A 17,247-nucleotide genomic window follows, 5' to 3' on the forward strand; every position below is an offset into this window, starting at 1 on the left:
CCTTCTGGTTCTAGAATCTCAGGGCAGTTTTCCTTGATAATTTCATGGAAGATGATGTCTAGGCTCTTCTTTTGATCATGGTTTTCAGGTAGTCCCAGAATTTTTACATTGTCTCTCCTGATTCTATTTTCCAGGTCAGTTGTTTTTCCAATAAGATATTTCACATTATCTTCCATTTTTCGAATCTGCGCGGTATGTTCTGAGATATCTGTCTTTCTCGAAAAGTCCTTAGCGTCCATCCGTACCATTCCAGTTCTGAACGATCTATTTTCTTCAGTGAGCTTTTGAATCTCCTTTTCCATTTGGTTAATTCTGCTTTTGAAAGCATTCTTCTCCTCATTGGCCCCTTGCACCTCCCGTGCCAGCTGAGTTAGGCTAGTTCTCAAGGTGCCAATTTCTTCAAGATTTTTTTGGTTCTCCTTTAGCAGGGAGCTGATCTGTTTTTCATGCTTCTCCCTCATCCCTCTCATTTCCCTTCCCAGTCTTTCCTCCACCTCTCTAACTTGATTTTCAAAATTCCTCTTGAGCTCTTCCATGGCCCGAGCCCATTGGGTGGGCTGGGACACAGAATCCTCGATTTCTGTGTCTTTGCCTGATGGCAAGCATTGTTCCTCCCCATCAGAAAGGAAGGGAGGAAGTGTCTTTTCTCCAGTAAAGTACCCTTCAATAGTTTTATTTCTTTTCCCTTTTCTTGGCATTTTCTCCAACCAGTGGCCTGACCTCTGAATGTTCTCCTCACACCCACCTCGCCTCCTGGTCCTCCCAGCCAGCGTTTGGGGACTGAGATTCAGATGCTGCTTCCTGCCTTAGGATTTTTGGCGGGGGCAGGGCTGCTATTCAGTGTGAGAATTAAGTTCAGGTGGTCAGGGGCAGGGCCTCCTCTCAGGCATAGTTCCCCCTGGGGGTTTATGCACAGACCTTCCACAATGGATCCAGGTTCCTGCCCGTTTGGGGAGCCCCCGTCCGCAGCCGCCTCTCAGCCCCCGCCTCCCGAGGGGGGTCCCGAGCCATGGGGGCACCCCACTCCCCTCTCAACCCGCCAAAGAGACTCTCTCACCTACCCCCGTCAGTCACCTGTTGGTGGGGGGGCCCGTGCCGCCGCTGAAGATCCCGTCTCCGGAGCCCTCTCAGATCTGTGCCTCTCGGAGCCGTGGCTGCTGCCGCCGCCACTGCAGGTCCGGGCTGGGCTCCGCGTCTGCAGCGCGACGGACCTTTTGCAAGAGGTTTGCAGGTCCCTCTGTGGGTGGGGGGACCCGCGTGGCCGCTGGAGATCCCGTCCCCGTAGCCCTCTCGGATCTCCTCCCCTCAGTGTCGCGGCCGCGGCAGGGCCGCACTCCGCTCCTCGTCCCGGCGCCCAGTCCGTGGCGCGAAGGACCCCCGCGAGAGGTTTGCAGGTCTCTCCGGAACAGAAATCTCCCTCGCTCCAATACTCCGTGGTCTCTGGGTGCAGAATTCGCCCTGGCTTGGTCCCCTCTAGCTGTTCTCTGGTTTGTGTGTTCGGAGTTATGTGTATGTGCGTCTTTCTACTTGGCCATCTTGGCTCCGCCCCTCTAGTCTGTTTTTTAAAGTGTTATTTTCTTCAGCATTTCTTTTGGTCTCCTTTGTCAAGATAGTTCTCTGCTTCCAATGGGGATGGTGGTGTACTGTCAGCTGCTAGAATCCCCCCACAATCTGTCGGCGTAGAGCTCCAGAAATGGTGGCTGCAGAATGTGGAAATATGTGAGATTGGGGATGATAGAAAAGATCATTTACAGGAGAAGATGGGATGATGTAGCTCAGAGGGGGTGATGTACATCAGTGTTTTTGCTTAGTTAACATTTCTGTCAAAGGAGGAGGGTACAGTCTAGAATGAGGTGGGAAATTACTGTGATATAAAAACAAAAGCCATCAATTAAATATATTTGAAGGAGAATTACAATCTAAGTAAGAGATTAAGACATGTTTTTGAAGAAAAATGAAAATAAAGGAAGTAATTAAGGCAAATTCAGTAGAATGGAAGGGAGAATTGATTATTATAGTGACTTAGGGGGAATAAAACATCAGAGTTAGAAGGGACCTTTTGAAGATCAACTTCTCTGATCCACCTCTTGCATCCCCTTATTTTTCTTTTCCACAATAGTTATTAGCAAGGTACCTCCCACATAGCAGCCAGCAAGAAAGTAACAGGTGTATTAATGCCTTGGCTGCAGATTATGACTTTTTTCTTTTGATTGCTAGAGACAAACTGATCCATCTAAAATAAGGGAGAGAAGTGGGATCTCTGGAGAGGAGGTGAGGATTTGATGACTTGGGGGTTTCTGTAGGAGGAGTGAAATGCTTGTATATTCCCTGACTTCTCAAACTTCACTTCGGAACCTGACCCTCCCTATCCAAGTCTCCAAATACATATTAAATGTTCATATTCTCTCTGATTTAAGATAGTACTGTATAATCATTTTGCCCTATCTTATCCTTGTATATGTAACTCTCTTTTTATAAAAATAAAATTATAAATAATTATAAGCATTTGAATTTTATCTTGCATTGTATAAATGTAGTGCATAGGTTATTAGACTTGGTGTCAGAAAAACCTGTGTTTAAATCTGCCTCAGACTGAGACTCTGGATAAATCACTTAATCTCTCTGAGTCTCAATTGCCTATATAAAATGGGGCTAATAATAGGACCTACCTCACAAGGTTCTTGTGATTATTAAATAAGAAAATATTTGACAAGTACCTTGGAAACCTTAAAATATTATTTAAGGTGTAAGTTGATCACATGATGCAATATAAGGGTTTTGATTTTGTTTTGTGCTGGGAGTAGGGAGTTTAAAGTAAAAAAGTGTTTTTGGTAGCAAATGCTCTTTTAATGTATTTTTTACCTAAACCCTTGTATCTGCTTTTTCTCCGTCCAGGTTTTTGGGATATACTCATAGACTCTGACGAAACCTTAATGGAGTATCAAGTGGCTGGTGCAAAAAGACTCACAAGTTCTAGTTGCTGTTCATTTTGATAACATTTTTGCAATTTTATACATCTAAATGCCAGAGTTCTCTTGGGGAGAATTGTGCTGGACACCATTACTGCCTTTTGAGAAGGTAGGTTATATGTATATGAAGATCCTTCATGTGTGTAACTTCATGTGTGTTGGGGGGGAAATGTGTGGCTCTCAGAAAGAGAGAATTTGGAGAAATGACAAATCAGTTATTGGCTCTTTAATAAGCCCAAAGTGGTAGTTTTCTAATAGACAGTTGAACTTTCTCTTCTTCATTGGTTGAATTGCTTGCACAGTCTTTTAGAGATATTTTATGTTTATCATATTTATATTGGAATTCATTAAAAATATAGCTAAAAATCTCCTTTTAATGTACTTTGTTTTTGATAAATCTTGGAAGGTAAAAAAAAAAATCTGTTAAAAAATAATCCTTATAAGGTGGTTGTTTCCAAACCTTCTCAAGACTCTGCCCCTTCCACTTTCTTTCTCAGCAAAGAAACTCCCTTCATTTTTCACTGAGAAATTCTTTGTTGCAAGGTCTCTCTTCTCCTATATTTTACATCTTAAAACTCCTTGACATTCTCCTCCATTTTTTCCTCTTTTCTTCCATCAATATTCAGTAGGGGTATTGGTCTACAATTTTCTTTCCCTGTTTTGACTGTTAATGGCTTGTATTCAGACAACCTCAGTTCTTTCTCTGGAGGTAGATGGCATTTTTCATCATGACTCCTTTGGGATTGTTTAGATCATTGCTGAAAATAGCTAATTCATTCTCAGTTGTTCATCATAAAATATTGCTGTTACTGTGTACAATGTTCTTCTAATTCTGCTTACTTCACTCTATCAATTTACTTAAGTCTTTCTAGGTTTTTCTGAATAACATCAGAATTTATATAACAAAATAACATTCCATTACAATCATATACCATAACTTGTTCAGCTATTCCCCAATTGATGGGCATCCCCTCAAATTCCAGGTCTTAGCCACCACAAAAAGAGCTGTGATAAATAGTCTTGTACAAATAGATTATTTTCCCTCTCTTTTTTAAAAAAAAATCTCTTGGGAATACAGAGTAGTAGTATTACTAGATGAAAGAATACGCACAGTTTGATAGGCCTTTGGGCTTAGTTCCAAAGTGCTCTCCAGAATGGCTGGATCAGTTCACGACTCCACCAACAGTGTATTAACACCCCAGTTTGAACCTTTATTTTTCAAGTTTATTTCTTATAGACTTTTTTTTTGTTGGATTCTGCATTCTACCATCCCCTGCATTTTGAGTGAATTCATTCTATTCAATTTCACAGTTATGATAATTTCCCTCCATAGTATTATTTTGTATTTTTCAATTCTCTTTGACTGTTCCCCTACCTTTATAAAGATTAAGACAGTAGTGAAGAGGAGTGCCCTGAGCTTTGAGTTTGATATAATCTTCTGTTCCTGTGCCCTGTTTTCCTTCCCTCTCCTAGACCTAAATCATAGGTTCTTGTCGTTTCTTTCCTTTCTTCATCATACTCCTTCCTTAGGTAGAGTGTGTTTTACTTAGGATCAATCCCTTTTAAAATTTCTTCCCTCTTTTGATTAGTTAAGATAAAACTGAGATTCAAGTGTTAACAGTTCCACCCACTTCTTCATCTTTGTTTGTATAGACTTCTAATTGCATGCCACTATTATGTGAGATAATTTTTTTTACCTGTTCTTTCTCTCTCTTTTCCCTCACCTCATACTATATTCCTTTTTACTACCCTTCCCTTTTTTTTTTTTTAGATCATCAAAACAAAATCATTCCCAGGGCCTCTGTCTTATTAACTTCCCTTTATAACTGCTGATAATGTTAGGTTTCTTAAGGTACACATTTATCATCTCCCCTAGTTAGAATGTAAACACTTTATCCTAATTTAGTCTCTTACGATTGCTTGTCCCTATTTACCTTTGTATGTTTCTCATAATTAATGTGTGTTTTCATATAGCTTTTGTCTTTTCATATAGCTCAGAGTTTTCATATAACTTTGGTCTTTTTATCTGGGACTTGTCTGTTTCCTTAAAGGTCTAATTTTTTCCCCTATGGGATTTTACTCAGTTGTGCTGGGTTATTCTTGGATATAAGGCCATATCTTTTGCTGTCTTCCTTCCAAGCTCTCTGTTTCTTTTTAGTGGTGGCTGTTAAATCTTGTATGATTCTCACTAACTCTTGGTACTTGAATTCTTTTTTTCTGGTTGTTTGCAGTATTTTTTCTTTAAATTAGAACCTTTGGATTGTAGCTATAATATTTCTGGAAATTTTTTATTTGGGATTTTTTTTTTTTTCTGTAAGCCATAAGTAGATTCTTTCTATCCTTACTTTGCTCTCTGGTTCCAAAAGATCTGGGCAGTTTTATAATTTCTTGAAATATGATGTCCAACCTCTTTATTTTGTCATGTTTTTCAGGTGGTACAATCATTGTTAAAATATCCCTCCTTGAATCTGTCTTTCAAATCAATTGTTTTTGCTATGAGATACCTTCCATTTTCTACTATTTTTTTCAGTCTTTTGACTTTTAAAAAATATTTCCTTTTGTCACATATAGTCATTAACTTCTGCTTGGTACATTGTAATTTTTAGAGATTGATACTTACATAAGATTTTTGTATCTCTTATTCTAAGCTGTTAATTCTATTTCCATTTATTTTTTTTCCCGATGTTCTACAATCACTACCATATAACTTAGATTTTTCTTTCCCTCCCTCCCCCCTCCTCCCCCCTCCCTCCCTGAGATGGCATACAATTTTATATAGGTTCTACACATACATTCCTATTAAATACGTATTCACTATAGTCATGCTGTGTAGAAGAATTAAAATGAATGGGAGAAATCATATAACAAACCAAAACGTAATACAAAAGAAAATGATCTGCTACATTCTGCGATTGAATTTTGTAGTTCTTTCTCTGGATGTGGAAGGCATTTTGCCTTAAAAGACCATTGGGAATTTTTGTAAGTCCTTGCATTGCAATGAAGTTCCAAGTCTACCAGAAAAAACTCTCACACACTGTGCTTGTTGCTGTGCACAAGGTTCTCCTGGTTCTGCTCCTTTCACTCAGCATCAGATCATATAAGTCTTTCCAGGCCTCTCTGAAGTCTTCCTGTTCATCATTTCCTATAGCACAATAGTATTCCATTATATTCATGTACTATAATTTATTCAGCCATACCCCAGTTGATGGGCATCCCCTTGATTTCCAGTTTTTGGCAACTACAAAGAGTGCTGCTATAAATATTTTTGTACATGTGGGACCCTTTCCCATTTTTATGATCTCTTGGGGATCATTTCTTTCTTCCATAATTCTTATGTCTTTTCAAAAAAACTTTTTTTTTACATTAAGGTTTTCATTTAATTTATAAAATATTTTTAAAGTCATAAATTAAAAAGAAAAAAACCTCTTGGTTTATTTCTTTTCTAGATTTTTATGACACTGTTCTCTCCTCATTCCCCCACCTTCTGATTGCTTTATCTCAATATCCTTTACTGGATTTTCATCCAGGTCATGTCTGTGATCTATGGGTGTCTCCCTAGACTTACTTCTCTTCTTGCTGTCCACTTTTTCACTTGATGATCTCAGTGTTCCCAAGGATTCAATTGTCAGTTCAATGCAGATGATTCTCATATCTGTTTTTCTAGTCCTGACCTCTCTCCTGGTCTTCTCACCTCACGTTTCCCACTGATTGTTCTTTGACTTCTCAAACTAGATGTCTCATATAATCGAGAAAGCCAGGTGGTAATAGTGGATAAGAACACTGAGCCTGGAATCCAAAAGATCTGCATTCAAATCCAGCTTCAGATACTTCCTAACTTTATGACCCTGGGCAAATTATTCAATCTCTGTTTGCCTCAGCTTCCTCAGCAGTAAAATGGGAATAATAACTTTACCTACTTGAGAGGATGAAATGAAATGGTATTTTAAATGCACTTATCACAATATCAATAAATTCTTTAAATATTTATTGCCTTCCCCTTTTCTTCAGACATCTTAAACTTCACATGTCCAAAACTGAACTTTCTTAACCTTTTCCTCCAAATCCCTCTCTGCTATTCCCTGTTGCTGTTAATGACTTTGTTACCTTTCCATTCACCCAGGCTCAACCCAAGTGTTACCCTCAACTCTTCCTCTCATGCTACCAATGCCCTGGTACAGATCTTTATCTTCTCACATCTTGATAGCTTCTGACTGGTCTCCTCGCCTCAAGTTTCTCCCCACTCTAGTTCATCTCATATTCAGCTCTCAGTACAGGTCTGACCATATCAGTCCCCTATTTAGTTGACTCCAGTGACTCCTTCAGGATCCAACACAGAATTCTCTGTGGCATTTGAAGCCCTTCATAACCTAGCCCTTCCTTATTTTTCTGATTTTCTTACACCTTCCACATACTCTGCAATCTAGTAACACTGGCTGCCTTGCTGTTTCCCCCACCAGACATTCCATTTCCCAATGCTGGACATTTTTACTTGCTGTGTCCCATGCCTGGAACTTTCCTCTTCCATATCTTTACCTCCTTCCTTGTTTACCTCGCTTCCATCAGGTTTCAGCTAAGGTCCTACCTCTTCTGCATGAAGCCTTTCCCAATTCTTCTTAATCCTATTGCCTTCCCTCTGTGATTATCTCCAATTTCTCGTGTGTGTGTGCGCGCGCGCGCAATATTATTTACACATAGTTGTTTATATTTTATCTTCTTATTAGACTGTGAGTTCCTTGAGAGCAGCGACTGTTTTTTGCCTTTCTTTGTGTCCCTAGTGCTTAGTTAGCATGATGCCTGCCACAGCAGTAGGCAACAACAAATGCTTGTTGGCTTGACTCAGCCTAAAGGCAGCTAGGTGGCTCAATGGATAGAACACTGACCCTGAAGTCCAGAAGACCAGAATTCAAATGCACTTACTAGTTATGTGACCCTGGGCAAATCATTTTATATATCTGCCTTAGTTTCCTCAGCAGTAAAATGGAGGTGATAATAGCAACTAACTCACAGGGTAGTTTTGAGGATCAAAGGAGGTAATACTTGTAAAGCACTTAAAGCGCCTGGCAATAACTAAGTGCTTAATAAATACTCGTTCCCTCCCTCCCTCCCTCCCTCCCTCCCTCCCTTCCTTCCTTCCTTCCTTCCTTCCTTCCTTCCTTCCTTCCTTCCTTCCTTCCTTCCTTCCTTCCTTCCTTCCTTCCATAATTGTACTTTTCCCTAAGCTATGCCTTTCTTATAGATATTTTTGAACTGTTCTCTTTTTCTGGGTTTCTTTCCTTGTTACCATAATAGCCTTTTACAGTGAGTTTATTTTTTTGTTTGCTCATTCTTATCATCTAATTACTTACTTTGGATGTTACATCAGGGTCAAGCTTTGCACAATTCTGATGCCAGTGACTGGACTGTACTTGTACCCTCTTGAGAACTGCAGCTGCTTTCTTGGGCTGTTATGTATTGTGTTATTAAAAGATGTCAAGAACAACTCAAGCTGGGACTTAGCAAGCTTATCTTCTACTAGTGTGGTCTAGTTGCTGCCTGCCTTGGTCGAAACTCTGCAAGTTCTTGACCTGAGTTTGGTTCTAGACACCTTCTGGCTTGCTTCTAGTTGGACTTCCAGTAGACTATTCCTGGACTTAAGCATTCTCAGCCCACTAGAAAGCTCTGAAGTTTCAGTGACAGAATTGCATGTTCATCTTTGGTCTGCAGTTCCTTCCCTGGTTATTTAGCTGTAAGCTTCAGACTATGTTGGGGGTCAGAACTGAAATCCTGCAATGCTCCTGAGTGCTCCTCACTTGCTATACAGCATAGGTTGGACAATCCTCCTTTCCCAGTACCCCTGCTCTCTTCCCCTGAAACACAAGTAATCTTGGCCATTCTAGGTCTGTGACCCAGAACTGGGTGATCAGTGACAGAGCTGTCAGCTGGCACCTGTTCCTGTTCTCTGTCCAAGATCTGACCCCTTTGTGTCAGTCTGGGATCTTTTCTTGCTCTGGTATATGCTGGAATTCCTCATACTGGTAGCTTCCTTTGGGCACTTTCCTACTTAGACTGGGTCTCCAGTGTTGGAGACCTTTCAAGACTTTTGTGGAGTAGTTATGGGGGAGAGCTAAGCTGTACATTCTTTTACTATTTTGCAATGTTGCCTGATCCATATACAAGTACCCTTGATTTCTAGTACTCCTGTCTCCTCTATTAGATTACCTCTGTAATCAATCTCTTAACAAATCTTCAGTTTTTTCCTCTTTATTAATTCCTTCCCTGCTTCTTAAAAACATGAGTAGGTCTCGATCAGCCTTTAAAAATATCTTCATTTAACTCTATCTTTCCTTCAATCCATTATCCTTTTTCAACCGACTTCCTAGAAAAGCTGTCTATACTGTTGTCTCCAGTCCTTCCCCCTCACCCCTACCCCCTGTCCCCCTCACTTCTCAGCCTTTTGCAGCTTGGCTTCCAAACTTATTATTTGGATGAAACAGCTCTTTCCAAAATTAGCAATGACTTCTTACTTGTCATGTCCAGTAGCTTTTCCTCACTCCTCATTTTTCTTGGCTTTTCTGTAATACTTGGCACTGTTAATCATCCTCATTTCTTGGAGGATCTATTATTGTAGTTTCTCATTGTGTTTCATTTTTTGATCATTATTTGACTGGGTGGGAATTTGAGTTTTGCTGGAATAGTTGTGGTCTCGGGTTGCCTGCCTCTATTCAAGCAGCCATCTTGCCTGAAAGACCCCTTTTATTTACTTTTTGAACTGTTCTATTTAACCTCTTGTTTGGGGCATTTTGAGTCTGACATTAAAAACTATTCATCAGTTTGTAAAATTTAGCAATAACTTCCAGAACTTGGTCTCCATGTAAGCTTAGCTCCCCCCTTTTTTGGCTGTCTCTGAGCTCAGCCTCCTGTGGGGAAAGAACAGGTTTGTAACCAAGGCCTCCCACCAGAATCTAATTTTAAATTCGCAATCTGTCTTGTGATTTTCCCTTCAAATTTAACTTGGAAGTAAATACATTCCATTCGTTTTCCTGTATTTTAAAAGATATTTTCAAGCTATAAAAGAGTAATCATCTTGTTTATTTTTCATGCATTTTGCAATACTTTATTGAGTTAGAGATAATTGCATTATAATTTTTTCCCTTTATGAATACGTTATATCTGTCAATTATTAGAAAATTCCTGTGAAACATAGAAGATCCTTTTTCAAACACTGTTAGTTATAGAGCTGAATTCCATATGAGGTATATCCATTTTACATTCCATTTAAGGGGGTTGAGTTAATCTTAAAAACCTTGTTTTTAGGCAATCTTTATTATGAAGCATCCCTGCATTATGGACCTTAAAGACAGCAATAGAGAAATCTCATATATTTTAGTAATTAATAGTGTTGCCTTCTTTTTGTAGTTAAGAAAATTTTAGCAAAGAGCATGTAATTCCATTGGTATAGAAGAAATTAGAGAGGGGACAAAATATAGGGCTCAGTTTTTTCAAAATGTGGTTTTCTGTTAATGTTTTTATCTAGTCTGACAGAATAACATAATTACCTTAACCACACACTGATTCACCTGATTTTTTTAAAAGTCCACTTTAGAATTTAGATACATTTCTGTCTCCAAATTTGATTTTTATTTCAGTCTAAGGAAGACCCAAAAATTCCACTTTAAGTTTAATATCCAAGACAGTGAAAGATATTTTTAATGTTGTAGCAGATTTTCTGTTTTTATCCGAGGTAAACCGTTAAAATTATCAATTTTATCTTGTCATTCTTTTGTACCTGTCATCATTGCACTGTTTACATTCCCACTTAAAAACAAAACAAACTCAGCCCTCTAAAACTTTAATGAAAGGCAAAATTAGTGTCCCCAAAATCAAAGATTTGTGCAGTGAAGTTCAAATTTAAACGTTTAGGTACTTAAAATGACAGTTTTCAATCTAAAAACACATAATTTAGAATTAGATCGTGATTTTTCTGTTCTAGTTCAGGGGGAAGCATTGGTGTAGAAATGTAGAAAGTTTGGATAGTTATAGCTCTATAGTTTTATTGTTTTATAAATAACTTTCCTTCAAATATAGTAAAATCTCAAGTAAAACTTAACTCATGGAGCCCATGGTTAACTGGGTTTTTTTTCCCTCTTTGTCCTTTTGATTTTGTAGAAATTGACATAATAAGTTGTTAAATGTTCAAATAAATGACTTTAATGAGGAGCTGTCAGATCAGGGAAGATTCAACTCACTGTTTTATGCCTCTGTTGTTGTTCAGTCATGTCCAACTCTTCATGACCCCATTTGGGGTTTTCTTGGCAAAGATCCTTGCCTTTTCCTTCTCCAGCTCATTTTACAGATGAGGAAACTGAGGCCAATAGGGATAAATGACTTGTCCAGGGTCACACAGCTAGTAAGTGTTTGAGGCTGGATTTGCACTGAGGTCTTCCTGAATCCAAGGCCGGTACTCTAACCACTGTACCACCTAACTGCCTCTGTATACCTATTGAACAATGATAACATTAAGCATGAGACACATTTACATTTTGAACTTTTACTTCCTTCATTTATTTCCTCCTTGCATCTCTTCTTTCCTTCCTTCCTTCTTTCCTTCCTTCTTTCTTCCCTCCCTTCTTCCCTCCCTCTCTCTGTGTCTCTCTCACCCTACCCCCAGTCGATCCACATGATTCACATTACTGACATAGGCACTTTCAGCTCTTTCACTAAGGTCTGTTTACTAGCTTCTTACTCCTACTATCTCATTCCCTGAATAAATTACTTTACTTATGCCATATTCCTTGCCTGGGATCCCCTCCCACCTTCTCCACTTGTTCAAATCAGGCCCATTTTACCAGACCCAACCCAGGTTCCACTGACTTTGCTCCCTGCTGGTGCTTCATGATTTGTCCCATAAATAAGTAGTAACAAGAATTAGCAGTATACAATTGTACATGTCATCATATAGTGCCATTTATTATTTCTATGTGTAATTGTAGGATAGGGCAGTCTTTGGTTTCAAGAAGGCCAGAGTTCAAGCCTTGACTTAGACATATGTCTGTGTTACTCTGGACAAGTGCCCTACCTCTCACTGCCCTAGGCAACTAAGTTGTGGAGAAATTACTGACCTGCATTGGTAGAAAGAGTTTTCTCATCCTAGAGTACCCTACACTACTGAAATCTATTCATCTAGTTCCTGTCCTACTCTCACAAGGATTTCTATGGCTTGTTTCTTTAATTAGATTAAGATGAATTGGGAAAGGCTTTCTATAGCAGGCTTGAATGAAGCCAGGGAAGCCAGGAGGGGGTAGATAAGGAAGGAGAGGCTTCCAGGCATGGAGGATAGCCAGAGAGAGTGGCCAGAGATGGAGTGTTTTGTTTGAGGAACAGCAGGAAAGCTGGTGTCAGTAGCTCAAAGGAACATTCTAAGTAAAATTTCTGTGATTAGTTGAAGGAAGACCTGTACATACATGCCACCATAGTTCCATCAGATAGCCATAATCCTTTTACAGTTAACGTGAGAGAAGTAAAAGATGATCTCTATAGAGATCACAGAAATTGGCATTGAAATAGCATTAAGCTTGGGTGGTAGAACTGAGCAGGAAAAGGGAGGAGGTGATCAGTCTCAGTTCAATTCAGTAAACATTTATTAAGCACCTCTTGTTTGCCTCCACTGTGCTGTTTTGATACAAATTTTTTTTTTTTAAGTCACTATCCTCCAGGAACTTATGGGGAAAGACAATACACAAAAAGAAGCCGGAAAGAGGGTTGGGGAGACCTCAGGGCACTGGAGTATCTTGTTTAGTGGTGGCAGGATGCAGATGCAGTCTGGGAATGAGCAGATGTTCTCTGAAGTTCCCTTCACTTAACCAGTTTCCTGGCATTAATTGAATTCCAAACACTCAGTAGTATCAGTCAATCAACAAACTTAATGCTTAATTAAGCATTTATGTGTCAGAAACTGTAGTAGGCTGTGAGAATCAAATGAAACAAATGAGTCTTCAAGGACCTTATGTTTCACTGGGGATGGGATACACAACGGTAGTACAAGAGAAAATATAGAGGTGGTGTCACATATTTGATTGATATAGAACTTGGGTTTAAGATTTGGGCATGTTGGATTTGATAGGCTTACTGGACAATTAGGAAGGATCCCCACTCATTGACATATGACTGAAGTTGAGGAGATGGCTTAGGCCTGAATATCTAGATCTGAGAATCCCCTGTGCACTTTTAATTCATGATCTGTCCAAAATCTAGAAGAGAAGGTGGCCCAGGACAAGGTTCTGGGTAACATCTGTGATAAAGTGGCATGATTTTGGTGATGATCCAGCAAAGAACACTGACGAAGTTGTAGTGAATCTATTTGGCATCATGGTGTGACTTCCTTCAGCAAAATAGTAGAACAAACAAATGAAAATTTTCCCTGGTTAAGGATTGATGGGCAAGATTTCAATGACAGTAGAACAAGGGGGCAAAGGAATTCAAAGGTGGAAGATAATGTACAGTTGAACTGGTCAGTTATAGTACTGAAATTCTGAAGAAAGACATTTCCACAACTGAATCATATTATTAAATCTCAGCTGGTATATAGTAATAATCTAATCTCATGGCTGTGTAACTAAACATATTCTTCCTGTTTGACTATTTTCCTAGCCTCAGGAATTGTTTCAGACTTTCTCTTTTCCACCTTACAGCCCTAATACCTGTCTTTCATTAGATAACTTCACTTTCCACTTCACCAAGAAAATAGAGACCATTCATTCTAAGATCTATTTAGTGTCCATAATTCAAAATTCTACTGTATCAGTCATCCTTAACTGAGTGGGGAGTCTATGAATTTAAAAATATTTTGCTAACCATATTCAGCATAATTGGTTTCCTTTGTAACTCTATGTAACTTATTTTATGCACTTAAAAATATTATTCCTCTGAGGAGGGGTCCATAATCTCCCTTTACCCGACTGTCAGAGGGAGTCCATGACACAAAAAAGATCCTGAATCCTATTTCTACATAATTTTTTCTCTCCTCTTTTACCCATGCCCTTGATTCTATCCTCTTCCATCTCTGAGCAGTAATTTTTCTGGTCCTATCATTCATTCTGTCTTCTACTTTCCCCTTTCTTTTCCTCAGTCTTTTCTGATAGCATCCCTTACACACACACACACACACACACACACACACACACACACACACACACACACACACACACACACACACACACACCCTCACCCCAATAACTACAAATTAACTCAGGTTGGAAAAATTCTGTACATAAATTATATCATTTTAGGTTCCACCATCATCCGAGTTACTTTTGTCACTTTTATTCACATTTAAATAGATGAAAAAGTGTGGCTCAGAGCAGGGGTGTTGGCCTAAGGAAACTGGCAGGATGAAGGAGTAGTAGAGATTGTGGTGAAGACAAAGGAATAGACTGAAAAGGGAAATATAAAAGGATAGGAGATGATAATGAGAGAAAGGGAGTTGGAGAGTTCAATCCCTGTGGCAATGGTACGGTTATGAGTCATGGTGATTTCCCTGTGGGTGGCTATGAGTACAGTGAAATTGTGGGTCCTGAGAGCTGAGGAGAAGGAGGATGAATTGAAAGGCCAGGGTATCTGTTGTTGTTCAGTCATGACCCCATTTGGGCTTTTCTTGGCAAAGATACTGGAGTAGTTTGCCATTTCCTTCTCCAGTTCGTTTTATAGACAAGCAGCTGAAGCAAATAGGGTTCAGCGACTCACCCAGAGTCACACAGTGTCTGAAGCCAGATTTGAACTTGGTAAGATGAGTCTTCTTGACTCCAACCCCTGCAAACTATCCACTAAATCACCTAGGGTATTTGAGGCGATATTAAAGTATGTCTTGAATTCTCCAAGTATGAGGCTTAGAGATAGAACCTGTGATTGAGGTACTAAATACCTCTGAAAAAAAGGGAAAATGACTGGAAAGCTGGTAACTTAAAGCAAGCAATATCTTGCCTGGATGATAATAGTCAGCAAACATATATTAAACTCTTATATTTTAAAGCATTGTGCTAAGTAGGGGCAACTAGTTGATAAGAGTACTGCCCAGAGGTAGGAGGACCTGAATTCCAATTTGGCCTCTGGGCAAGTCATTGAACCCTGTTGGACTCAGTTTCCTCAGAAAATGAGCTGGAGAAGGACATGGCAAAACCACTCCAGTATTTTTGCCAAGAAAATCCCAGATGGGGTCACAGAGTAGGACATGACTGAAAATGACTCAACAGCAACATTGTGCTAAGTGGTGAAAACATGAAGAATGGCAAACAAACATTCCTTACTATTAAGGAACTCACCATCCCAAAAGGGAGACAAAAAACAAAACAACTGTGTGTAAACAAGAGAAACATAATGGCTGAATTAGAGAGAATCACTGAGGAAGGCACTAAGCATTAAGGAGGATTGGCAAGGACTCATTGCAGAAGGTGAGATTTTAGTTGAGATGTGATATAAGCCAGGTTCGGAAAGGAAAAGTTGCTGAAGATTGTGACCGAAGGAGAGTCTTGAAATGGAGAAAGGTATATATCAGTTTCTGGCCCAGTATATAGGAGGATATGGAGATGGGGGGAGCAACCAACACTAGAAAGATATTTGTAAAGTCTTTAGCACAGTGCCTCATACATAGTAGGGGCTTAATAAATGTTTGGGCAGGAGAGATGCATGGAGTCAGGATTGATCAATTGAATTGTTCATCAAATTGTTGATCTGTCAACCTGCTTACTATGGGTAGGGGATACAAAGACAAACATGGAACAATTCCCATTCTCAGGGAGCTTATTAAATTCTTTTAGGGAGACAACATGCACATACCAGAATAAGGATAGGAATAGGGACTGGATCTGCAATTTCATTGAGAAACTCCCTTTGCTAATTTACCTTCTCTGCAGCTCAGGGGTTTTAGAAAATTGCTTAAAGTACTAACGTTGATTGACTTACCCAGGGTCATACAGTGTCAGAGTCAGGTCTTCCTAACTCCAAAGTCAACTCTTTATCCATTTTGCCACATTATTTCACAGATCTATACACATATATCCAGAATAAATACAAGTGTGAGGTTGTTTGGGGGTAGTATGTACTTAACCCTCCAGTCAGGCAGAACTTCCTTCTTGCCAAACCCCTCACTCATTTTTCTTGCCTAACTAGAACCCAGCTCCTTGCTTTCCTTGAATTTATCTCTAGTCAACACCTTTGGCCTCACCCCTCTGGGAACAGCTTTCATCTTATGTCTACTATGGAAAGAGGGGGCAGCTAGGTGGTGCAGTGGATAGAGCACCAGGGCAGGAGTCAGGAGGACCTAATTTCAAATCTTACCTCAGACACTTGACACTTAACCCCAATTGCCTCATCCTGGGTCATCTCCAGTTATCCTGATGAATCACTGGATTCAGATGGCTCTGGAGGAGAAGTGAGGCTGTGACCTGCACAGCCCTCCCTCACTCAAAACAAAGTCAAGTGCAAGTCATGTCATCATTTCTCTGATGGCATGGTCTTCTTCGACAACGAAGGACAAACACACTATAGAAAGAACATTAGGAACTGAAAGATTCTGAGGCTGCTGCCTCAGTATAGCAAACTGCACCTTGCTTTCAAACCTCTCCCCACCTTGCTTACTGACTCATTCATTGGTGTTTAGTTGTGAGTCTGGATGAATTTGCTCTATTCTACTTTTGGGAAGCTATGAAAAATCAATAAAACCTCTTTTGTTTATCTCAAGCCCCTGGTTGGGAAGTTCTCAGAAGTTTCTGGTGAATATAAAATCTTTTCTCTCCCATGTGCTTCAACATTGATGGTCTCACTTTTGGTTGGTTGGTATTTGGTTGAAAATCTGCTTCAGTGTCTGTGGGTCTAAATTATTAGGACATATTACACACATATGTTACAGCATAGTCAATCAAAGTGCCTACTATGTGCTAGGTGTCATGCTAAATTTTGGGGATACAAATAAAACCAAACACAATCCCTGCTGTCAAGTAGCTTGTAGTCTAAAGGTGGAAGACCATACACAAGGAAGCTGAAAGGGGGAGATGGGAAGAGGGGAAAGGTAGGCAGCATGGGACATGAAGAAGTCCAAAATCAGTGCAGCTGGTGATAAATGGAGAGAAGACCATGTTGAGCGCCCTCAATTAGAAGCCCTGGAGCTCGTGGTCCTGCCTTCCAACCAGAGGATCAGAGAGACAGAGGTGCTGATAAGATGTGTCAGGCTGATTCAGTCTTGTAGGATGAGATTCTGCAGCCCCCGCTCCCATTTTCAATCATCTGCATCTCTTTTGAACTTCTTTGA

General features: G+C 39.8%; 1 protein-coding gene across 8 annotated transcripts in view; it reads left to right on the forward strand.

Annotated features, from left to right (window-relative positions):
* Positions 1-17,247, forward strand: part of TIAM1 (TIAM Rac1 associated GEF 1) — a 320,249-nt gene that overhangs the window by 168,254 nt on the left and 134,748 nt on the right. For all 8 annotated transcript variants that reach the window (XM_072615007.1, XM_072615015.1, XM_072615013.1 and 5 more), the window contains one exon: positions 2,896-3,078. Coding sequence is in view for 1 of the 8 variants with exons in the window: in XM_072615015.1 (XP_072471116.1) it covers positions 3,022-3,078 (57 nt within the window). In the remaining 7 variants the exon portion in view is untranslated. The remainder of the gene's footprint in view (positions 1-2,895; positions 3,079-17,247) is intronic.

This window comes from Notamacropus eugenii, chromosome 5 (assembly GCF_028372415.1).
Source record: "Notamacropus eugenii isolate mMacEug1 chromosome 5, mMacEug1.pri_v2, whole genome shotgun sequence".
NCBI classification, from domain to species: Eukaryota; Metazoa; Chordata; class Mammalia; order Diprotodontia; family Macropodidae; genus Notamacropus; species Notamacropus eugenii.